Raw genomic sequence first — 23,698 nt, forward strand, 5'->3', positions numbered from 1 at the left:
CAATGTTATTTTATATACTTCTACAAGTTTTAGGTAGCATCTGTGAAATATAAAGGAAACATTGTTATACAGAAATATCTTTGACTTTTAAAATATTTGCCAAGAAATGATAGTTCTGATCTTTCTAATAATTACATTTTCATATTAATATACTGAAGTATATACTAACTTTGATCCTTTTAATAGGTTTATAAGCAATTTTCACATATGTTTTACAGCAGTTGGAACACATCCTGGATAATTTTGTTTTTTTAAATTTGCTTTTGCTTGCCTTTACTGCTTCTGGAAAATTACATGAAAAATACAATCATAAATAATCACCAGAGATTTCTCATCTTTTTTATCACATATACTTTCAATCACTTTAACTTGGCACTAAAGATGTATATTTTCACAATATTATGGAAAGATACGAGAAACGAGAATAGATATGATTTAATGATGCAATTGTTCTCAGACGTTAATCAACGCGACACGAAATGTATACATCGGAAAGTGATCGATAATATATTGGAAATACTAGATATTTCCAATCATATGTATTTAATTGTAAGTGCAGTCAGTGTTGTGCTTAGATGATTTTAAAATTAGCTAGATAAAGATGAGATAAAAATATGTAAATTTATCTTATGTAAGATAAAGATGATTTTGTTTTAAATGTATCTAGATAAAAGATAAAATTATATGGCGATTCATCTAGATAACTTCCAGATAATATTATTTTTTGACTGATTATGTAAACAAAAAAATGTAAATTTTAAAAGGGATATAAAAATATATTTATACTTTTATTTGTAAGTTTTTATCGCTTACTGTTTAAGTTTACTATTTAAATATTTTTATGTGCTATGACTCTAAATCAAATTATCTGAACATTATTCTAGATAATTTAATAAAGATAACACATTTTTTCATCTAAGATGTAGATATAGATAATACATATTTTTATTATCTATATAAAGATAAGATGCTGCAAAAATTTTATCTAGATAATCATCTATATAATTTTATTTAGATAACAGCAAACACTGAGTGCAGTACATTTTAATTCAATTTTTCCTTTACATAAATATCAAGCACCAAAACTTGCTTTTAGTTATAAGCAACAAAAAATAAAAGATTCTTTTGTAAAATAATTCTCGGTAATTCTTTTAACAGTTTGCAAATGATTTTATCTCATAGAATTTAATATAAATTTTTTTCAATGTGATTGAGACATATATATATATATATATATATATATATATTCAACTTTGACATAAACATACTTAATTTAAAAAATGATTTTACAAAATGACGAAGCTTAATGATTCAGAATGCATATAATCCTGTAATTCTGTGTGCAAAATGAACATATATTGTAATTGCTATCTTCCACGAATTCATTACATTTTCGTTATATTGATTGACTGTCAGTTTTTATACGTTCCGAATCATTATAAAGCTTCTTCATCGTCTTTATCTTTTTTTTCATCATCATGCCTCTATATGTCAATTATATTAAATTTTATATTATAGTTCTATGAGAAGAGATAAAATTGTTTTCAAATTGTTTGAACTTTAAAGAATTAATAAGTTTTATTGTTATTTTTTTTGTTAGCTATATTCCGAGATTTATTTCGAAATCTTCAACTTTAATTTCGCAAAGAAAATATCTGTTTTTAATTCATGGAATCACAATTCTAGGTTTTATTAAATAAATTTAATTTAATAACCATATATATATATACTATACAGCTTATTTGAATTTAAAAATCTGAGAATTTATATATATATACCTGATATATATATATATATAATTCTCTTATGGAAATATATATATATTTTTTTATTCTAATAACTTTACTTTGATGATTTTTCGAGAGTATTTTAAAAGACGCATTTATTACACGTAAACTGCATTGCTGGTAATATTTGCGGACATACAGAGTCATCGAAAAGTATCGGACCCCCCTAATATTTTCAGTAAGAATGCATTTTGGAAAAATGTCCAATAGCAAAGTTGTATGGCTTCAAGCGGGGAGTAAGATGATGACCTTGATTTTGACCTTGACCGTGTCCTTCAAGGTAATTTGAAGGTCAACTTCAAAATTTTAAATGAGAACTATTTTTGACCCCGGATTCCGAAAGAGCGTGAAATTCTACGTCAAAATACATGGTCATACCATGGGATCAGGTCGTAGGGATCATACCAAGATCAAACTTAGCAAATAATAAATTTTATCGGTCCGATACTTTTCGATGATTCTGTATATGTATATAATGTGTTCTCGAAAAATATAAAAATTTTTTCAACATATTGAAAACTTTTTGAATTATGAAAAAGCCGATTATGTACAAATGGCTATCGTATTTCTGCGCACTCGGTAAATGCGCAACTACGTCTCTAGATGCTGCGAAGAAATACATAAATATAACCTCTACGTTTTTCCAGTTACGACAGAATTATATTGAGAGCGGACGAATCTCGTTGATCTCGAGAAAAATGGAAGAGGAGATGGATGTCGCGAACGAGGAAGGCAATGCGAAAGCTTATCGAGAGAAAGTCGCGGACGACGTCGAGGAAGAGATGCTGGAAAGCGAAATGGAAGAGGAAGCCGATAAGAAAATCGGCGAGGACGGATCTGACAGCGACGACTACGACGTCGACGACGACGACGAGGACGACGACGAGGACGACGAGGCCTTAAATGAAGCAGAAGTAGCATCCCTGCAAGCTTCCCTGGCGAAGAATCCGTACGATTACGACACCCACGCAGATCTGATCAAGCAGTTGCACAAAATGGGCGAGCTGGATCGCCTGCGAACCGCCCGGGATAATATGAGCAACATGTATCCGTTGAGTCCTGATCTCTGGCTCTCCTGTATACGAGACGAGATCAAGCTGGCGGTCACTTCGGAGCAGAAGGCCGAGGTAGTAAAACTATGCGAGCGTGCTGTTAAGGATTACACTTGTAAGTCTTTATTGAGCGCATTGAGTTTGAGAAATTTAAAATTGTCCTATTTATTTCTCTGCGCATAAGTGTATTGCAGGCAGATTATAACATATGTAATGTACACTTTTAGCTGTAGACGTGTGGCTGGAATACCTGCATTTTAGTATTGGAAATATGGGGACAGAAAAGGACGCGGCTAAGAATGTTCGTGATCTTTTTGAACGTGCGCTGACTGCCGTTGGATTGCACACTATTAAAGGGGCGATAATATGGGAAGCGTTTCGAGAATTTGAAACTGTTTTACTCACACTGGTAAGTAGATGTAATAGCTTGTGCGTACAGAAGTTCTCTATTAAGCATCATCTCTCTTTCTTCATTTCTTTTTTAAATAATTATTCTTAAATTTATGTATTTAGATTGATACTGCAAATGTAACAGAGAAGAAGGAACAGTTGGGACGTATTGGCAATTTATTCCGACGTCAATTAGCGTGTCCTCTTTTAGACATGGAAAAGACTTATGAGGAATATCAGTCCTGGCGCACAGGAGATGGTGCAGAAGCTGTTATCGATGACAAGATTGTATTGAGAGGATACAAACAGGCTTCCGCAAAGCTAAACTTGCTTATTCCTTATGAAGAAAAACTTAACTCTGTGCAAGGGGAAAGCGAGCTGCTTGATGCTTACAAAGGATACTTACTACATGAAAAACAGCAGCATGATCCAGGACGTGTTACAGTTCTGTATGAAAGGGCAGTAACTGATTTAAGCTTAGAAAAGTCAATCTGGTTGGACTATCTTACCTATCTGGAAGATACAATAAAGATCGAATTTGTATTAGATCCAGTTTATCAAAAAGCATCGAGGAACATTCCGTGGTGTGTAAAAGTTTGGCAAAAATGGATAAGATCATACGAAAGATGGGAAAGACCTGTATTGGAAGTACAAAAGTTATTGGAGAATTCCTTATCGGGTGGCTTCATAGCGGCAGAGGATTATCGAAATATGTGGATTATATATCTCGAGTATTTACGGCGCCGAATCGAACGAGGTTCCGACGAAGAGAAAGAGAAACACCTAGATATCATTCGTAATACATTCAACAAAGCATGCGAGCATCTTGCAAAAGATTTTGGCTTGGATGGCGATCCCAACTGTGTCATCTTGCAATATTGGGCAAGGACTGAAGCGATACACGCAAATAACATGGAAAAAGCTAGGACTTTATGGGCCGATATTCTTTCGCAAGGACATTCTGCGACGGTTTCTTACTGGTTGGAATATATATCGTTAGAAAAGTAATTTATGCTTATTTATAAAAAGTGCTATTTAATAATTACTTTTATTTGTAACTCATACGATTTTTCGATTTATTCACAGATGCTACGGAGATACAAAACACTTAAGGAAATTATACCAGAAAGCTTTGGCTTCCGTAAAAGACTGGCCAGAAAGTATCGTAAATGCATGGATAGATTTTGAACGTGATGAAGGGACTTTAGAACAAATGGAACTCTGCGAGGCAAAAACGAAGGAGAAGCTTGATAAAGTTAATGAAGAAAGGCAGAAAGCGCAACAAGCTCTTTCTCCAGATGAATCGTCTATGCAAAACAAGAAAGCGAGTAAGAGAAAGGGAGATGATATGGGCAAGTGGCAAAATTTAGGAGCTTCTCCATCGAAAATTGTAAAATCTGATGTGCAAACGAAACCTAAATTACGTGAAAGCCGTTTGAAATTTGATGCTAAAGCAACAAACGACAGCACTCGAGAGGAATCGAAACCAAAAGTTGCACCACCGCCCGGTTATAAAGCGGATGATGATGCAAACGATAAAAATGACCATCATGAAGTGAATAATAACGTTACAGTTTTTGTCAGCAATTTAGATTATACAGCGACTGAAGACGAAGTAAGAAATATTCTGCAATCAGTTGGACCAATAATATCATTCAGAATGATTAAGGATTTCAGGGGACGCAGCAAAGGATACTGCTATGTACAATTAAGCAGCGCAGTATGTATTACTTTATTGATTGATGAAAGAAAGCTATGAATGAAAACGGAACCACACACACACACACACAGATGCAAAATAAAGTAAGAATTACAATAATTGAAAAATTATACCTTATGTATAATATAAATTATTGTTATAATGTCTTTAATTCCGTTTTCATCTCATTTGCAAATTTTAAAGCATTTAAATAAAGAAATGGTTTCACATTGTTTTAATAAACTCGCTATTATAGGAAGCTGTTGAAGAAGCTTTGAAATTAGATAGGACATCTTTAAAAGGACGTCCTATGTTTGTCTCAAGATGCGATCCTAATAAGAGTACTAGAAGTTCTGGATTCAAATTTAGATCTACGCTCGAAAAGAATAAACTCTTTGTTAAAGGTATATAAAAATTTTTACACTCAAATTACACAATATATAATAAATTACAGTTACGAAACTGTTTTCTTCGTGTAACTACAATTTGTTATCTTATTTGTTCATGCAAAACTATTTAATTGGATTTTCTAAATATATTTTCCAATAATATTTTCTTTGTACATTCGATATTGTGTTTTGCAGGATTGCCGCTTACGACGACAAAAGAGGAACTCGAGGAAATATTCAAAGTTCACGGAGATTTGAAGGAGGTTCGTCTGGTTACTTACCGCAACGGACACTCAAAGGGCTTAGCTTATGTCGAGTATGTCGATGAGACGACTGCTAAGAAAGCTCTTTTGGCTACCGACGGTTCAAACATTCAGGACAAAGTGATCAGCGTCGCGATAAGTCAACCACCCGATCGTAAAAAGACTCTGACGGAAGAAAATGAGAAACAGATCAAGTCATTGGGCGGAACGACGACGAGCCGTACGACATTTGGTTTGCCTAAAACCTTACTATCTATGGTACCGCGTAACGTTAAAACGAGTAATAGTAACGGCAGCACAGCTTCGAAAAATGGAGTCGCACAATCGATGAGTAATCAGGATTTCAAGAATATGTTTCTCGATAAAAAATAAGTTACTATTATATATAATCATGTCTCGAGTTACCGATCAGTTACATCGCGTATTAATATAATACAATTTCACGTGTGTCAGTATGTTGCAGTATGTGCCGTTATGGTGAATCTGTCTTACAGTGAGTTAAAGATTAATCTAATAAAAGTGCAACTACGTACGATGTAGGTACGTATTGAAAATTGATAATATATCTATTGAAAAATTAAATATGTGGTAGCTGTGAGGAATTCTGTACATTAAACAGTCTATAAATTTTATGAGTATAAATTGTACTTAATTACATACTTTATGCATCACTTGAAAAATTGTTTCTGTGCAAATGCTAAGCTACATATTAATTTTTCCATTCCGAGTGATGTTGCAGGAGGGAAAATATAAATCACAAGGAAGAGATATTACGAGAGATATACGATTATGTATAAAATAAATACTTTTAATATAAAATAAAATTGATATATACAAGAAAATACGTGCGTCTAATATAAAAATGTTAATATTACGTCGCTTGAGATACGCGATTCGATGATGATTCTTTATGGGTTTGAATCTGCGATGACTACAGAATTTAGGAAGGAAAATTACAAGCGTCGCGAGAATATCGTACATTGATCCATTCGAAACGTAACTATCCTCTTTTCCAAGATGTGTTATATCGACAATCGAATGCTTAGTTCTACAATTGCAGCTGCGTGTCCGATACGTGATGATGCCTTTTGTGTCTCGGCGGGGCAACCGGCGGCGGACTCTCTTGCGCCAGAGATCTCCTCGCCATGAGCCACTTTTTGGCTCTGCCGGCGTGATAGTAGTACGTGTAAAGCAACGCCATAGCAGCCAGCACCACCAACAGGCACGTACCGGCGATGACAACGCTGAAGAGCCAGTACGGCCCGGTGGACTTCGGTGACGGTGAGCTCGTCGACGATTCGTCATAGGTAGACGTGGACGTCGGCTGCTTCGGTAGCCTAGGCGGCAACGCCGCTTCGTTGTCGCCGATCAGAACATCGGCACAGGCTCGAAACTCCTCCTGAGGCCCGCATCCGACCGCCCCTATAAACATCATCGTACAATCCTTATAAGGAGAGAAATTCGATCTGACGTAAGAGACGAGACAAGAATGTTTTCTATCTGGTCGTATATAAATATTATGAATAATGTTTATTTATACTTTCTTCCCAAATATGTAATCAGTTTAAATCTTGATAAAAATATCATGGATTATATTAACGCACTAACTTATATATATAGAACAAACTAGGCTTTTAGTAAGATGTTGTGCAAGGTAAACTCTTGAATCATTCTTATTATGCAGAATAAAGTAACAGCACTTTCTACTGCGTCGATAGAATCTTGATGATATTATATATTAGCAATGACATCAATAACGATTTAATTCTTGCAACATGATTGATACTTTAAGCACTTTCTAACTCTGTTACATTTGATATACAGACAGTAAATACATACAGTAGGCGTCATTTTTTCATACACCAATTTGTCGACCTACATTGAACTAATCTGGTTCGCTTTAAAGTTCATCAAACAAGTTTATTTTTCATCTATCGCATGTTCAACCGAGATATCAACTTTCGTTTACGTTTCAGCTACGTTATATACATGTATATATGCATTCTACGAAACATGAAGAAATATGTTACCTGTGCCGTTGCCGCAGTCGCCCCAATTATTGCCAGCGATGTATCGCCATTGGAAGACACATTGGGCGCAAGTCAGACCTTCCGGTAGTTTGAAGTAGCCCTCGAAGACCCGGTTACCAGGACCCGGATAGTAGCGGGTGGATCCGTTCTCGGCGGCCAGCAGATGCTGGTCCAGGCACTCTTGGGTGACCTCCCGATCGCGGTAGGTCATGGCGCAGGTGCGGAACTCGAAGTAGCCGTGATGGTTCGCCGTCAACTCCACGCGGACCGGTATGACGGATCCGGTCCGGTAACGTCGGACGATCACGCCGTTCCCATATTTGCCGCCCGTCTCGTGAACACGTGGCTGAAAAAAATGATAAGATAAAATAGACTAAAATCCTTTCTCTCTTCATGTATGTATCTTTTTCTTATTTATTATATTTATTATTTTTATTATATATTTAATGGAATATATAATTGTCTCGAAGTATATATTGTCAAACAGGAAAGAAACTGACGTATCGAGAAAAGAGAAAAAGAGGAAGAAGACGGATTTCACTTCTGTTTCGGGCTACTTTCGTCCGTACGATATCAGATGTATATATCAAGGTCAAACGTCCCGCATAAAAAACCGCGCAATGAAAACGCGATGGTGGAACGCGAGACTGGATCACGAAAGTCCCAAGAAAGGCAACAGAAGCGATTAATTAATGGTTTTTTTTTTTCATCCATTCGTGCGTGGATTCTGTAACCCAGTTTATTTCCATAATTCGTAATTATTAAGGTGAGAGCAAAATTCTGCCCCTATAATCTTGTATGTCTGTAATTTTATCATCTTACGATCTTATATGTCGCACACATGTGTAGAAGATTCGCAGGATTATTTATATTTATTTATTTATATTTTTATAGTAACGCGTTATATTAATTATCAAACAATAACTAATTCAAGATTCAGGCTTTTATACTCTTATGTTTAACGAAGCCCATCTTATATTTGATTTATAATTCACAATAGGAGACAAAATAATCGGCATTAGAAGATTGATTGAAATATTTTCTATATTTTTTTAACGCGCGACTTCGTATTCGAGTGCTTGCATTTGATTTATTAAGGCATATCAATGACTAGGTTGCGAAATCGCTCTATTATTATTATGTATAGCGAAGAAAGTAATTACATCTCCTCTCTCTCGTCACGAATCATTACGCGCAACTTTATTCAGAGTAATAAAGCATGTGCGCTTCGTGACATTCAGAGTGCATTGTACTCACTTTCGTAGGGATAAAAAGGAAGAAAGATGAATGAGTATCTAACAACAACGTCGAAAATGTTATTACTTTTAGTTTACTTCGTAAACTTTTCACGAACGGTGAAAGTTTTGCTTGCTGATGACTAGCAATTAAATACTAATAGTCAAATCAAGGCTACTATAATTAATTCACGTTAATTGTGCAATACAATCGATATTTATCTAGTTGCTTGCTCTTCTAATTGTAAGCTTTTTGTGTAAATAATTTTTAACTACGTAATTTAATTGCGTTAATATATTTAGAACGAGAGAAAGAATTTGGGGTCGAGATGAGTGGATCTTCTATTGCATTTGTACCGTACAATTTTCCGAAACGTGTCGACATTAGCGGTATTGTGTGATATTCCACGGTCAACGGAGCGAGGAATCGTACGTAATGGTGTGTAGTCGCAGTGTTGCAAGAAACATGCCAAGAAATAATTATATAGTGCAGCCGGATTATCATGTTTCTCGAGAGACTAACGCTACCTTTGCAAAGACTTTCCATGTCAACCAGTGTACAATTCATAAATTAAAATTCTCAAATTTTTACTATCATTCGTAAGGCCGATGAAGGACAAGCAACTTGATCTTTAACTTTTACTACAATATATTAAACCGGTATATCTCTTTAACACTACATATATGTAAATTATGCGAACTGTTTCAAAACCTTTTTTAAAACGAAAGAAATAGAGTTTATTCGAAACTTTTTAATTCTTGTTTTATGCCGTTTTGCGATTTCGACTGACATTTAGCATTTTTTTTTTCAGATGGACTCACCGTTGGAGAGTCCCAGGCATCTCCGCAGATACCGCATTGCCCTTTGTTTCGCTGCCATTGCCTGGTGAAGCCGCCGCAGTAACATTCGTGGTCATTGTAATCGTGAGGCGTGTCGAACCCATATCTCCACATGGATGCCCTCGAGGGTGGCTCTATCAGTCTTCCGTGGGCAGAAACTCTTCCAACGACCAGCAAGTTGATTAATAATATCAGATTAAGTACGAGGAAACGCATGTCTGGTCGCGAGACAAGCCGGCCTCTGTAAAAAGATTCGAATTCGGATGAGAAATCTCTTCAGGTAAATGTCAATTGAACGATGCAATCGGCGGGGAAAGTGCAATCTGTACGCGCGCTAGAATATGCATTCAAATGTGAAATTTTTTTCTTATGCATATACAATGCAAATCGAATCGATTCTCTAGATCGTTAATTATCTATACGTTAGCTACAATGATTCACGCTGTGCCAACACCTAGAGAAAGACTGCTTCATAAAAAAAAATGTTAACGACTTTTTTATGTATTTTTCTTTCATATTAATCTCTATTTTTGCATTGCCATTTCCGCTGTATATTTTGTCATGTGTTTTCCGATTAAAAAACATAGTTTAACGATTTATTATTTCACATAGGAGTGGCAACGACGTATTCGTGAGTCAACAACCATAGAGGTATCGAGAGATCGCGCGCAGGTTTGATGACCTTTCCCACTATACGGAACCACAAACACTGCTTGAAAAGTAACGGAGAAACGCGCACGCAAATTACAAATCGACGATGACGACGATTAACACAAAGTCGACAAGATGCATTAGAAATCGTCGTAAGAACACGCGCGCATATTAATCAAGGTTGAATAGAGTCTCGTCCGAAGCATACTGTATAGTTTGGAGTCTATTGTATGCTAGACTGTCGTAAGAGCAATTAATTTCATCGATCGCGGTCTCACCGCTGCACGAAGGCCCGTAAAATCGTCGTTTATGCCAGCAGCATTCGAAAGCCACAGGACACAATGACGAAGGAGCTCACTGAACCGGTTATTACACACCGACACACCAGCACACGCGAGATATCCCAGATAGCGCGGATTAAAACATTTGCTTTGAGAGATAAGAGCCTAGAAATATAAAAATGATATAAAAAAGATTGAAAAAAACAAGCGATGACTCGTGAGAAATCATCCTTTCGTGAGAATTTTCATTTTGGATTTAAATAACTGCGTTTAATGATTCATATATGTTAACTCGGCTCCACACATATGAGCTATTCTGACTTTCCTGTGAAATATTGTGATTGCAACAAGATAAGATTGAGTGACAAACCGTACTTTCTCATAAAGTTTCATATTCTGGGAACTTTTAGAGCCACATGATATTGTAAAAATTTTTCTTGCTTCCATATAAAAGTTTCATATATTTAATGCATCGCATATTAATAATACATGTATAAATTAATTATAACAATTAACTTTACTTTCCTTCATTAATATACAGAATGAAAATTAGAATTATGAATTCTTTGACATTGATTTCTTTTCTGAATAAATAATTAATACTAATAAACAAAAACAAAAAATATAAGATATAAAGCAATTATAATAAAACATATAAGATTTAACTTTTTAAATTGTCAATTCAATAATATATCGCAATTTATTCTTTAGAAAACTTGACACGAGTTTAATTTTTTCTGACTAATTAATAAACAAATCGACGTGCTTTCTTGGATGATCGATAATTCGAATTAATGTTACATCGATTACAAATTTTGCAAATGAAAAATTACGGTTCTCTCTTTGTAGGTTCTTTACTTGGCACTTACCTTGGTTGGTGTGAAAGAAGCGAAGGCCCCGCTTTCCCGCATCGGCCGCGACGGTGATTCAGACCCGTTGTAGCGAACAGAGCCCGGAACCGGTCGCTCGACGACTGAACTCGACACCTCACCGGAGGACCGACCGACCGGCCAAGCGAGCGAGTAGTCTGGCCGATCGGTGTGGTAGTAGGTTATTAGAACGAGGCGCTCGTCCGCATTCACGACACGAGGATGGTACAGATGGTTGTAGGCAATTTAATTTTTCGTAAACCAGACCGTACGCGTGAGATCAAAATTCGATTTTGGATCGCCATCCAAACTTTAATATGCATTATAGGCGTATTTATTCAGATTGTTTCATTATAGACATTTTATAGAAGAATTTATATTTTTTAATAGTTTTTAGATATATATTATTTATATATATCTAAATTTATATTATTTAGATATATATATAAATTTTATTAGTTATGTTAGAGAATTATTTTATGAAATTATAAGTTGATTATTTATATCCAATATTTTTTAATTTTATTTAGTTTATTCTTTTTATTTAAATTATCTTTACTTTGATTATATGCTATTAAAATCTGTGTGAAATTTTGTTGACAGATTCTTAAAAGTACGTTAATCAAATGCAAATGGAAAAATGCCTGTGCCTTTGTGGAACGTTCAGATGAAAATCGGGTTCAAGGATCGATAGCTTCCTTCCTCTGCGAAAAGATCCGCGAAACTATTGGATAATGTATGAGGCGTTCTAGAAAAAGAGAATCGGCGGTAGTGATAGATTCTTCAACAAATCTAAAGAATACAAATATAGAGAAAAAAATCTGATTCTTTAATTATTTATAAATATTAGAAATTAGTGACAACTTTTTAATGAAACTTTCAAAGAATATGAGAAATAATGCTTTTATTTTATGAGATCAAATATCTCGCATTTTCAAGCGATCATCGTGAGAGGACAAAGAAACTTTTTTCATTTCTCAACGAAAGACGAGCACCTTTCACGAACTTTTCTCTCTGTCCTCGCCGATATAACGAAAGCGTTCATGCAATATACCCGTATGCGTGTTATATCTCGAGCAGCTGCACTTTCGCACTGGAAGATTGAACGGAAAGTAGCTCCAGAGCTTGCGGCAAACGCAAGTTTGTTTCAACAGGAATACATTCAGCAGACGCGCCATGACCACTCTCACTCCATCCGCAGGATTCTCTCTTTCGGCTTTCCGGCCGACAATTATAGTTCGCTCGACACGCTCCTTGTTCGCTTCCGGCTTTTGTAGTCAGCGCGTACAATTGAGATGTTTGGAGTTTCGTCATGATGAATATACAAGAGGGTCCATCCTCTAATGTTATTGACTAGAATAATGTTTGACTCGAAGAATAATACACAATATATTAGAGGTAACAATTTCCAATCTTTTCTCTTTATATGTATATATAATATTTATATGAAAAGGATAATTCTTATATATATATATATACAATATATATAAAATATGTAATATAAATTATTATAAAATATATATTTATATAATTAATTAATAAAATATTTATAATGTATATAATTTTCTAACATATTTTTATATAATACTTTTATATATTATATTTATACAATACAGTTATATAAAATATTTATAAGAGAGTTATATTTGTAAATCGATAAATTCTGTATTATTCTTTTGAAAAATTGTAAATTTCACCTTCTATATCGCCAATAGAATGCCTTTGATCGGCATGGAATAAACATTACAATTCGCGATTGTGTCTCTTCTCTGCAAAACGCATCGCTGCATCGCATGAATCGTCCCGCACGGATATCCGTATCGCGAGCGGAACGAGAATACTTTCCCACGACAACGGTGGAAATTGAGCGGAAAGCTACCGCGGTCAGCCGAAATGCAAACATCCTAGAAAGGAAGAGAATCATGCGGGTATTCATTTTTTTTGTCTGTCGCGCGCAATTTCTATAAATTTCTAATCGACGGAGAGATCCGCACGGTTCACGAATGACATGGCTCCTCGATTTTACATCCAGAACGCGGAAACGAAAACTTCTCTTCTCGTCGGTCAACTAACTCGGAACTGATCAGAGAACATCTTCAAAGTCACTCTTAAACGCAGCATATTCCAGAAGCCCTAATAAAACGACACACAATCCGTAATTTTAATTTTATTCTTCGATTATATTTGACGTCAATTTTTTTTTTCAGGATCAACGTCGTTGAGGAAAGTCATCAGGAATTTTAATTTTAAACTTTGCTACGAAGATATATATAACGATTGAAGATTATGGAAAGTTGCTAATGAATCTTCCTCGACACTTTCGCTAAAGAAGACCAGACTACGAATTAGTCTCGGAGGCTAATGATTAAAAAAGACATCAAGCAATTCCACGGAGTAATCTGTGTACATTTTCTAATTAATTAATGGCAATTCATTAGAATAGGTTGTATTATCCGCGTCAAGTGTAAGAGGATCGCATTTGGTCAAGTTCGCGATGCAAGGTCATTAATATTTATCGACGAGCTTACAACTGCATAGGAAATACATATTGAATGTACATTGTAAACACGTGCCTACATATTCTAACACGATGAGAGGATTCCATCGTAGGCGAAGGTCTACAACCTCGCCTCGCTCCTATTTGAGAGAGAGAGACGCTTTTCCTTGATCCGTGCACAGAATAACCGGTTCTCGGATCCACCTACGAGGTCAAATCGCTCGCCGTTCTCTTGTGATGTTTTGGCACAGCATATTCTCCGACCTCACCGTCAATTATAAATATATGCAGTCATAGTTAATGAATCATACGCGAGTAAAGTGGAGCAGATTCCTCTTTCATCTATGTTTCGTAGTAAGACTGAATCCAGTGCTTTCCTAATGCATCTTTTAGTTTCTCCCTCGAGATGTTTGGCGTTCAAAATAAGTACAGAGCTCTTTGAAAAGTGCCTCTCCGCAGTTTGCGAAAGGAAATGAGTAATTGATTAGGCTCTTGCTTAACTTGCCTGAGCTCGTACCTGACATTTAAAGTAACATCGCTTCGAAAAGCTTCGTTTTTAAGAGAATTTGGTTTCGTCAAAATGTGAGTCTCTCAGAAACAGAGCTGATCAATTCCACTTTGTGTAAATTGTTTAATTTTTGTATTTTCTATTATTGTGTATTATATTGTATTATATTATTTTGATATTATTATTTTATTTGTTATTTTTTACTTGTTAATTTCTTTTTAACAATTTCTTAATTTTACTTTTAATTTATAAAAAATGATGTTGATTAATTCGATTTTTGAGAAACTTATTCTACTCGATCGCTCATAATTATTGTTATATTAGCACTATAGTAATTAAAAATATCGGACTCTCGTTTGCTACAGAGATAATAATTTATTACGTAATAATGCGATAAATATCTAAAAAGATACAGTTTCTGTCAGATCGTATTTGTTAATATACATCGAAATTTTGAGCAATTGTATATAATAGATTGACAAATAATCGATAAACTTTAATATTTTGATTTATTGCAATTATATATATGTACAATCTATTCCAGTACTGAGTACATCATTCAAATTTCAGTAAATGAAAAACTCATCTCTAGAAATCAATTTTATAATAAATTTATATATATTATGATGAAATAATATATCGCACTTTTCTCCCCTCCTATAACTTATTCTTTAAATACTTTTAGTTTTGCGCGCGCAAAATATAATAGAATTATATAAAGAAATATAATTAAAATTCATTTTAATATCTTACATCTTTAACATTGGAACTGTAACTGTATAATATTACATCATGTAAATATATTCGCGATTCTAATAAGAATAAATTGAATAATGTATTATCAAATGCGAGATTGATACGTTGTATCTATGCATGCAACATGCAGCGAATTGTGATTGTATGTGCCATTTATTAGCAAATATATACAAGATGTTTATTTAAGGACGAAGCACATTTATAATCATGATAAGCGAACCGGACAAATATTTAAATGTTTAGAATGCTATACTTCAACTTCTCAAATGATGCGTCATGAATTCTTACGTGTTGTGTCACGCGCGAAATAAAAAAAATGTTATATATTTTTCTTTGTTTCTAAAAAATAATTTTTAATTTGAAAGAAAAGTAGCTAAACGGATATTCTATGCAGCGCCCTTTAATAAACCAATATGCTCTTACATTAAGTAATCTTGTAAGTCAATCTTGTAAGATTAACATTTTTTTTAATGAAAGTTTAATTTACGAATCTCTTAGGAATATCTTGAGAAAAATTGCAATATTTAAAAGATTTTCAATATGATATGTAAAATTCCAGAAGAGGAAACAAATCATGAGCAATTTGTTTCCGGTGAAATAAACAATGTATTGCTAATTGATCTAATTTTTGGCACGTGTTCTAGATCATTTTTCTCTTAATTTATATCTTAGGACTATTTTATTTATATCACGTGTTAACAAACAATAAACTATTTATCAATAGATTCTTTATATCAACAAAGTCATATGTATCAAAGAATAAAATTATTAAATATATATTGCAATACGCATTAATCATGTAGGTATATAAAATATGTATCACTGCAATATTGAAGATTGCAACATACATATGAACAAATTGTTGAATCGAAAAATAATGGATGCATATGACTCTGGTCTGACAGTATTATACATATTCTCTTTTTCTATCAAAATAAAAAAAAAATATTTATCTATTAATTTTTCAGATATTTTCAGATAAAAGCCACAAAACGAGAACAATGACTGATTTATATCACGATTAATACAAGTGCAATGCAAAAATTGACTTTCCTTCCATTTTTTCGACCAGACTACATCTTGATTAATCGCAATACAAGTCAATCATTACAAATCTAATAGTAGTAATGCGAGTTACTGAGTATCAAAAACACTTTTTTTTCCATAATAATATTGACTTGGAGGAGTTTCCCGCAGGACACCATTAATCGACTAGATGTAAGAATACGAGTCGACAGCGTTTTTTATTTATTTATTTTTTTTTTTTTTTTGAACGAAATAACGCGTATTTCATTGCATGTGTAACAGCAAACAATACATTTACGATCATGAAACTCAGTTACTCTATGAAAGTTCAAGTTTGCGCTATACATTATTTATTCCGTTTATCAATTGATTGGATAATAAACACTAATATCGAATAAATTCGCATAGTAAATCCATACAGATAATACATAATACTAAATAATTGATCACATGTATTACAACATGTTCAATATAAGATGGTTTTATGTGTAAAAACACAAAAAACAATTTTTTAAAAATTATAAATTCTATTAGTTCAACAGTCGAACAGGCTTCTTGAAAATACATTAAGTAAGTTGTTGCTCTAGCTTATATATAGTGCGTGTAAGTGTTATATATCTAATTAAAGAATATACACGTAAATGCGTATCTATGTCTTAAGGCAATAGTGTTTTCCATTTCCCGAGCTTTCAACACGCTATTTTTATACATTTATCTCGCCTTCTCCTCATCTTTCTTCATATTACATTCATTTTTTCTGCAAATTAGAAAATATTGAAAATACTCTGTGTATTTTGAGAAAAACATTGAACGTGCTAAACACATAAGCATTTATGTATACATGATATATTGAAAATCTATGGGAATATTTTTGAGACTTTTTTGGATTACAATGCTTTTCAATTGCACGTACATATTATTGAATAAATTTGTATTATAATTGCGAAAGTTATTAATTCTATGCATGAGAAAGAAAAATAATTGTTTATGTGCTTGTTAAAGTTATATATAGCAAGACTAATATATTATTAATATCTCTCTGAGGATTATTCATAAATTTGTTAGCTGCTCTACATAAATATAAATTAAAGAAAAATATTTTTCTTTTTCCGGTTCAATATATGAAACTATTCATCGTTTAATTAATATTAAAATTTATATACAATTCTCTCAATAAGAGCAAAATATAAAAATATTACTACATGTGTCACAAAATGTAATACACGAAGAAACAAATTAAAAGATGCATTTACAAAATAGAAGATATATCATTATATAATGCTATAATACTTGCAAATAAAATTCTACATGATATTAATGTATCTTTTTATGGTCAATTACTTTGAACACAATCAATATAGTAAATATTATGTATACGCATAATCTATGCATGTTGCACTATGTGTAACTTGCATACTATATATGCAACACAGACGTTATTAGTAGCTAAATAAGACAAAAGTATCACCATTTACATTGTTTAGCATTTCCAAAATACTGAAATTGCTATCTGAAATTGAAAATTCGTATTACGAAAGCATAAATATCTAACTCATCTAAAGCTAGATATGAAATGCACAAAGATAACATGCTAAGCTTGTAATTTTGAGGTGTTTCAAAATTTCACGATTGATACACATAACCATTGTCCTCAAAATGGTATAAAAAGATATGTACAAAAATAAATTGTAATAATAATAAAAATATACAAACGTCACTTTTTAGCCATTCAATTAATGCACTACTGAGAGATTTTAATTTCTGTATGCAAATTGAACATAATATAGCATTGTCTGTTAATATGCTTTTGAAATATTGATTGAACAAATAATAGGGGCTGTAATGTAGAGTTTAATAAGAAATAATCTGACATGTGTTTCAATACTGTTCTCAACATACCATCATATAGATTGGCCCCCATTACTACATTTAAGGCATAAGTCAAATAAGTTATGTATCAATAATATCTATTGATCCCCCACTCCATTTATAAAGAGTGCAATCTTAAAATTTCTAAAATTTTTTTTTAAACAATATACATATAAGAAAATAATATAACAAATATTAACTGTAATATTGTTAGATGTTATTAATTATAACATTATTAAAGTTTTTAAGAAAACGTGCAACATATTTTTGTTTCTCTAAATTGTGGATACTATACTATTTTTTTGCAGTTTGTGCTATCTTTATGTGTTAGAAATAACTTTATAATAGAAAGTGTGAATACACATAATTCTCCGATGAGATGTGATCTTAATTCGTATCTTACGAAAACTATGTGCAAATTTTTTCAAATAATATCCTAAAAAATAAATCAGAGATTTTTTCCAAACACGTGACAAAGTTGATTTTTATTTCAGCTGTGGTGATTTATGTCCTACAATCTTATTGCGCAATAAATTAAAATGTCCGTGCACCTGTGTAAGCTGAGCTCTAAGTGAATCAGAAAGCTGTTTCTGTAACTGCTGAACTTCCAAAATTTCTTGACGGAGATTTTGATAATCTTTCGTAACCTGATGAACAGAGTGTAATAGGCGAAGCACAGATATCTGTTGAAAGCACAAAATGAAAAGCGGTTTGATGATTGAAGATCCGAAAACATGGCAAACAATAAAGTGCACACGTAAAACTTTTGAATGTGACGTCGCACAGGACATAATTAATGCCAAGTGAAATGGAGCATCCTGGTTTTAAGCAGGAATTGTCCAATAAACGCAATGTGACATCATTTATTCAATATATACTGTCACAGAGAACTCCCTGTGCAGATACAACACAACATATTTGTTCTTCTTAATTGTACTCTTTTACTTTCTTTTCCCTTCTTCCAAATCCAAGATACACTCAGGCATCCTATTTTTATCAAATAAATATATAATTTTAGACCAATTTGTCAAATTGTTTGAGATTTATTTATACATTATATATCGTCATAAGATTTTGGTCTCCAATTTATTAAAGAAACTCAGAATTAATAATTAATTTAATAAAAAATTTGTATTAAATGCAGCAAAGCATTTAAATGCAAAGCACAGCTAAAAAGAACAAACTTGAGAAGAGTATAAACTGATTCTATATTTGTGTGTGTCGAAAGGAAAAAGATTCCTACCTCGTCTTCCGGATCCTCGACAGCTTTCTCGAAAGCGTCTATCTGCCACGCGATCATGTCCAACTTTCCATCGGCTTTCTGTACCTAGAAAACACGAAAACATTCGTCACTCGAATAAGACAGCTTTGACAGTTGTGGACGGACGTCACAACAATCTCTGCACGGATCATCGCGATTTTATGTCAAAAAAATATACGCTTAAATTATACGTACGCTTTGCTCGAGATGTCCGATCGCGGATTCCATATCTCTTGTCGTTTTTTCCCCTTTTCTCTTCTCTTCCCAAATAATCGGTGAGCAAATCGTCTGCCGGGCGTCGAGGAAGCTGTCAACTATTATTCTATCGCATCGCGGGATCGATTTGCTCTGCGCTCGCGTTTGAAAAGCTCACCGGTTGCTGCAGTTTAATTGCACGTGACGTCACGTGGCGGCAGCACCGTGGTATAACCTTGTGGCAACTTTACCGTTAATGAAGAAATCACACTTATCGATTTTACCGATTCAGTTTTATTTACCGTCATTCTACATTTATACAATTCATTGTTTTATTGATTTAATATTGATTGGCAACGATTTTCTTATTTATAAAAAAACATTATTCATATTATATATTCATTCTTTGTTCGCTCTTACAGTCCTGTAAAGACATGTTATATACCGGGTGTCCCATTTTAAAGGACCTACTCAAATATCTCAGAAACACTGCGTTAAATCGAAAAATGTTTCCTACAAAAGTTGTAGGGTTTCGAGGGGGACATAACATAGTAATATTCATATGACTTTGGGCGGCGTCTCCAAGGTCAAATGAAGGTGAGAATGAATTTTGAAAAGAAGAAAAAATATTAGGAAAATAAAAAAATGCTTCAGATAAAAGTTGTTCAAATTAATTAGTAGAAAAAGATGTTATAATAAAAAATATGGGTTTCCATTTAAAAAATTCATTCTCACCTTCACTTGACCTTGGAGGCGCCGCCCAAGGTCATATGAATATTACTATGTTATGTCCCCTTCGAAACCCTATAACTTTTGTAGGAAACATTTTTCGATTTAACGCAGTGTTTCTGAGATATTTGAGTGGGTCCTTTAAAATGGGACACCCGGTATATATAAATTACAAAAGTCTATCATTTACGAACAAACTCCACAACCTAACCTAACCTCAAACTGTTTTACCGACAGAGCAGGCGACTGACTGACATGAAATATAGGGGACCTGATGCTCTTTGTAGTGTATCTGTCATTACATTACTGCGTTTTTGGAGTTGTTGGACAATTTAATGAATAATCGGATAAACAGCGGATAAGTTTGGATAAATAGATCGTTGCTCTAGCTTGTGCAAGTCAATCCCTTGGAGAGGAATGTACAAGTCGAATCAGGAACCGGATATACCCGCGGCACTGGGTTTATTGTCTCATCTGGATAACGATGAGCTGAAGGAATTATTGAATAATGATGGAAAATTTGAAGATATTGTGAAAGATATAAAACAGGTATGATTTTGATATTAAGTCTATGTTAATTAGGTGTCAAATTCGATTTGACAGAAGTCTAATATTATTTAGTACTTTGAGCAATCTTATATATGTTACTAAATTATTTTTGTATATACATTTTATTTCCTTTGTATTAAAATTCTTTGCGTATATTTATTATTATTTTTTTTATATGTATGTATTTACATAATGTGGAGAAAGAAAGAGATTTGTGTTACGTAGATTAATTGCAAAATATGCGTGAAATCATTTGTATATATTATTATAAAAAAAAAGTTTGAAACTTGACTCTTATTATTAGTTTAAGAATCTTGAGACTGAGAAAGAAATGTTAATGGCAAGCAATAGATCTTTGGCTGTATTTAACTTATCCAAACAACCTGAATTGGAAGAGGGCAAACAAATATTAAAAGAGCTGAGCGAGCAGGCCAACCAATTGTGCACTAGTGTTAAAAGCAAATTAGATGAATTGCGTAAGTTATTGTTTATATGATGTTTATATGATGACAATATTTATATAAAACTGACTCTATATATATTTACAGGTGATAAGTCTGGTACAATGACTGTCGACACCGCACTTGATCTATTGCAAGCAGCTGCTGCTGAAATTGAAGAAGAATCAGAGGTATAAAAAAACTTTTATGCACCTATTTAATTTATTTTTGACAAAATTTATCTAAATCAAATTATTATCTTTTCAATGTGTAGACAGTGGCGGAGAAGTTTCTAGCTGGTGATATCGAAGTAGACGAGTTTCTAGATCAGTTTTTATCGCGCAGGAAATTCATGCACTTACGTAAAGTCAAGGTGGATAAACTGAGAGAAATTATACGAAAAGGACATTCTTCGAACACTCCTGGCTATCCAATCGCTTCGAATTTTCCTGGAATGACGCCGTCTATACCGTATCCGACCGGACCTGTAGCTATGCCAATGCCATTGCCATCGGGATTACCAGTTTATATGCCATATTAAATAATTGGAAAAGTTATATGTTGCATATTTATTTGTTTTTAAAATATATCTATATTTAGTCATAGCACACATGAGCTCTAATTTTACTACACACATTATTCTTTACACGTATAACTTGTTTTGCAAATTAATTTTTCACTGCTTTTTTATATCAAGTGATTTACATATTGCATATCCATTATGTATAGTCTACAATCTACAATTATACATTTACCTCGAGTCTTATATTCGTGATGATAACACTTCTGAAATATTTTCTAGATTTACCGTGCAAGGGAGATATTTGATTTTTTGTATCATAGTTTTAATGCACTAACATACTAGTTAATCTAATAACTATGTGCTCTATCGACAACTTTTAACATGTATGTATATCATCTTTTTGAGGGATATATAAAATAATGTAATTTAATCTTTTTTACTATAAATCTATTTAATTTTCTTTATTTTACTAGTGAGTGTAACAATAAGAGGTTGGCATAAAAATAAATTTGTACATTTAATCTTAAAACAAATATTAATTTGTACAATTCAAAATAAATACATTGACTAATTTTTTGTACTATTATCTTCTTTTATATTTTTTTCAGTTTTAGATACCGGTTTATCTAACCTTTGCTCCATATACATAGCAGCTATCATTACAGTGAATAATAACATAAGTAATTCTATGTTGTGAGAAGTACCTCTACGATTTAACTCTTCCATCTGTTTGTATTGCTCATACCTCTCCCTCCTCATACGAGTCAAATCCATTTGCTTTCCATAATGTGCCTGCGTCCATTCATCAAAATTATAAATTCTGGAACTTCCTGAATAGACTTTTTGTTTATATTGAGACATAGGCTCTTGAGCAGTATCGGACACTGGTTGTTGATGAATCATTATATTTCGGTCGTAATTCTTGCGCAATTCATAATTGCCGAGTACTTCGTAGGCATCTGATATGTCTTGGAACTTCTGCTTTGCATATCCGCTTTGATTTTTATCAGGATGATACTGGAGAGATAACTTGTAGTATGCTGATTTTACTTCAGTCTGAGTAGCATGTGGTGTAATCTTCAATATATCATAATAATTTTTTGACGATTTAACATTTTGCTTACTGGAATAAAGACGTCCTAATGGTGACTTTGAAGGCTTCAAAGTATTAAATTTATGCATATTAAAACTCAGATGTAAAATTCATTCTAACTGCGCTATCTTTCTCAACGTCGACTATCTTGTTCCTTTATTATATATGAATCGTAAAACTTTCTGAAACGATATATGTATCGATGAGAAATTTGATTTTTTCAGAAAAAAAGCAATCATCGTCAGATTGACGTATTTCACATACATTACATAAAATATTTTTTCTGTTCAAGTGACAGATCATTGTACCACAGTTGCAAAAAAGTTATATTACAGAGATAAAAGAGGTTACTCTCTCATGAGGTTTGTTTTTTATTGCTGAACTTTCTGCACTAGTGTACACTAGTGACACCAAAGCGTTCTTTATTGCAGTGCAAGATAGCACTGGTCCGTTCTTTATTGCAGTGCAACGAAATTTAGTGCACTTCACTGTACTCGTTGCACTGGGCCTTGAGGAAGGACAAGCAGTACAGGAACTGATAAGTTCAATAATGGTGGCGAATTTAATTTTATAAATAGTAATAGAAAGTAAAGTTCTGCGCAAAATAGGAAAAATATTGGGAATAAATATTAAATATTAAAAATAGAAATTATTTAAAAATAAAAGCTAATTTTGTATATATAAATTTTTTGAAGAAATATAATTAAGAAATAAAGAAAAATTTCAAATTAATGTTATTATATTGACTTTTTAGGAGGGGACAGAA

General features: G+C 33.2%; 6 protein-coding genes across 7 annotated transcripts; 3 read left to right on the top strand and 3 right to left on the bottom strand.

Annotated features, from left to right (window-relative positions):
• Window positions 1-1,971: 1,971 nt before the first annotated feature.
• Window positions 1,972-8,005, top strand: LOC145935451 (spliceosome associated factor 3, U4/U6 recycling protein). The gene is made up of 9 exons (XM_083036821.1): window positions 1,972-2,067; window positions 2,435-2,954; window positions 3,067-3,248; window positions 3,353-4,233; window positions 4,316-4,949; window positions 5,185-5,332; window positions 5,513-6,576; window positions 6,641-7,051; window positions 7,557-8,005. The coding sequence occupies exons 1-7, from the start codon at window positions 1,972-1,974 to the stop codon at window positions 5,950-5,952; spliced, it is 2,901 nt and encodes a 966-aa protein (XP_082892947.1). The 3' UTR covers window positions 5,953-6,576; window positions 6,641-7,051; window positions 7,557-8,005.
• LOC145935461 (uncharacterized) lies at window positions 6,571-11,610 on the bottom strand. The gene is made up of 4 exons (XM_083036844.1): window positions 11,487-11,610; window positions 9,668-9,926; window positions 7,611-7,956; window positions 6,571-7,002 (listed from the first exon to the last, which is right to left on the bottom strand). Exons 2-4 carry the CDS (start codon window positions 9,899-9,901, stop codon window positions 6,629-6,631), a joined length of 954 nt encoding a protein of 317 aa, XP_082892970.1. The 5' UTR covers window positions 9,902-9,926; window positions 11,487-11,610; the 3' UTR covers window positions 6,571-6,628.
• Window positions 10,678-14,675, top strand: LOC145935149 (uncharacterized). The gene is made up of 4 exons (XM_083036260.1): window positions 10,678-10,701; window positions 11,504-11,711; window positions 12,090-12,884; window positions 13,694-14,675. Exons 1-3 carry the CDS (start codon window positions 10,678-10,680, stop codon window positions 12,095-12,097), a joined length of 240 nt encoding a protein of 79 aa, XP_082892386.1. The 3' UTR covers window positions 12,098-12,884; window positions 13,694-14,675.
• Window positions 14,676-15,215: 540 nt separating this feature from the next.
• LOC145935466 (uncharacterized) lies at window positions 15,216-19,800 on the bottom strand. Of its 2 annotated transcripts, XM_083036853.1 has the most exons (4): window positions 19,599-19,800; window positions 19,386-19,469; window positions 18,694-18,825; window positions 15,216-17,030 (listed from the first exon to the last, which is right to left on the bottom strand). In XM_083036853.1, the coding sequence occupies exons 1-4, from the start codon at window positions 19,629-19,631 to the stop codon at window positions 17,022-17,024; spliced, it is 258 nt and encodes an 85-aa protein (XP_082892979.1). In that variant the 5' UTR covers window positions 19,632-19,800; the 3' UTR covers window positions 15,216-17,021. The 2 variants fall into 2 exon arrangements, with proteins under 2 accessions (XP_082892979.1, XP_082892978.1); XM_083036852.1 differs by lacking the exon at window positions 15,216-17,030 and having other exon boundaries at window positions 17,790-18,825; window positions 19,599-19,799.
• A 773-nt stretch (window positions 19,801-20,573) lies between these two features.
• Window positions 20,574-21,926, top strand: Vps37b (vacuolar protein sorting 37B). The gene is made up of 4 exons (XM_083036846.1): window positions 20,574-20,876; window positions 21,181-21,352; window positions 21,425-21,507; window positions 21,591-21,926. Exons 1-4 carry the CDS (start codon window positions 20,745-20,747, stop codon window positions 21,855-21,857), a joined length of 654 nt encoding a protein of 217 aa, XP_082892972.1. The 5' UTR covers window positions 20,574-20,744; the 3' UTR covers window positions 21,858-21,926.
• On the bottom strand, window positions 21,871-23,444 carry LOC145935464 (uncharacterized). The gene is made up of 2 exons (XM_083036848.1): window positions 23,197-23,444; window positions 21,871-23,114 (listed from the first exon to the last, which is right to left on the bottom strand). Exon 2 carries the CDS (start codon window positions 23,019-23,021, stop codon window positions 22,407-22,409), a length of 615 nt encoding a protein of 204 aa, XP_082892974.1. The 5' UTR covers window positions 23,022-23,114; window positions 23,197-23,444; the 3' UTR covers window positions 21,871-22,406.
• Window positions 23,445-23,698: the final 254 nt, after the last annotated feature.

The sequence above is a fragment of the Prenolepis imparis genome, unplaced genomic scaffold (assembly GCF_030444845.1).
Source record: "Prenolepis imparis isolate NDT839.2.m4 unplaced genomic scaffold, iyPreImpa1.0 SCAF_4, whole genome shotgun sequence".
NCBI classification, from domain to species: Eukaryota; Metazoa; Arthropoda; class Insecta; order Hymenoptera; family Formicidae; genus Prenolepis; species Prenolepis imparis.

Bases quoted from the DNA above. Each gene is read 5' to 3' on its own strand.
- LOC145935451 (XM_083036821.1), top strand. From the start codon at position 1,972: ATGCATTTTGGAAAAATGTCCAATAGCAAAGTTGTATGGCTTCAAGCG. The intron at 2,068-2,434 runs GTAATTTGAAGG...ACGTTTTTCCAG, and splicing joins CCTTGACCGTGTCCTTCAAG to TTACGACAGAATTATATTGA. The intron at 5,333-5,512 runs GTATATAAAAAT...TGTGTTTTGCAG, and splicing joins GAATAAACTCTTTGTTAAAG to GATTGCCGCTTACGACGACA.
- LOC145935461 (XM_083036844.1), bottom strand. From the start codon at position 9,901: ATGCGTTTCCTCGTACTTAATCTGATATTATTAATCAACTTGCTGGTC. The intron at 7,957-9,667 runs GTGAGTCCATCT...CATTTTTTTCAG, and splicing joins ATGCCTGGGACTCTCCAACG to CCACGTGTTCACGAGACGGG. The intron at 7,003-7,610 runs GTAACATATTTC...TGATGTTTATAG, and splicing joins CGACTGCGGCAACGGCACAG to GGGCGGTCGGATGCGGGCCT.
- LOC145935149 (XM_083036260.1), top strand. From the start codon at position 10,678: ATGACGAAGGAGCTCACTGAACCG. The intron at 10,702-11,503 runs GTTATTACACAC...TTGGTGTGAAAG, and splicing joins CGAAGGAGCTCACTGAACCG to AAGCGAAGGCCCCGCTTTCC.
- LOC145935466 (XM_083036852.1), bottom strand. From the start codon at position 19,631: ATGGAATCCGCGATCGGACATCTCGAGCAAAGC. The intron at 19,470-19,598 runs GTACGTATAATT...CGTGTTTTCTAG, and splicing joins TCGGACATCTCGAGCAAAGC to GTACAGAAAGCCGATGGAAA. The intron at 18,826-19,385 runs GTAGGAATCTTT...TGCTTTCAACAG, and splicing joins TCGAGGATCCGGAAGACGAG to ATATCTGTGCTTCGCCTATT.
- Vps37b (XM_083036846.1), top strand. From the start codon at position 20,745: ATGTACAAGTCGAATCAGGAACCGGATATACCCGCGGCACTGGGTTTA. The intron at 20,877-21,180 runs GTATGATTTTGA...TCTTATTATTAG, and splicing joins TTGTGAAAGATATAAAACAG to TTTAAGAATCTTGAGACTGA. The intron at 21,353-21,424 runs GTAAGTTATTGT...ATATATTTACAG, and splicing joins AAGCAAATTAGATGAATTGC to GTGATAAGTCTGGTACAATG.
- LOC145935464 (XM_083036848.1), bottom strand. From the start codon at position 23,021: ATGCATAAATTTAATACTTTGAAGCCTTCAAAGTCACCATTAGGACGT.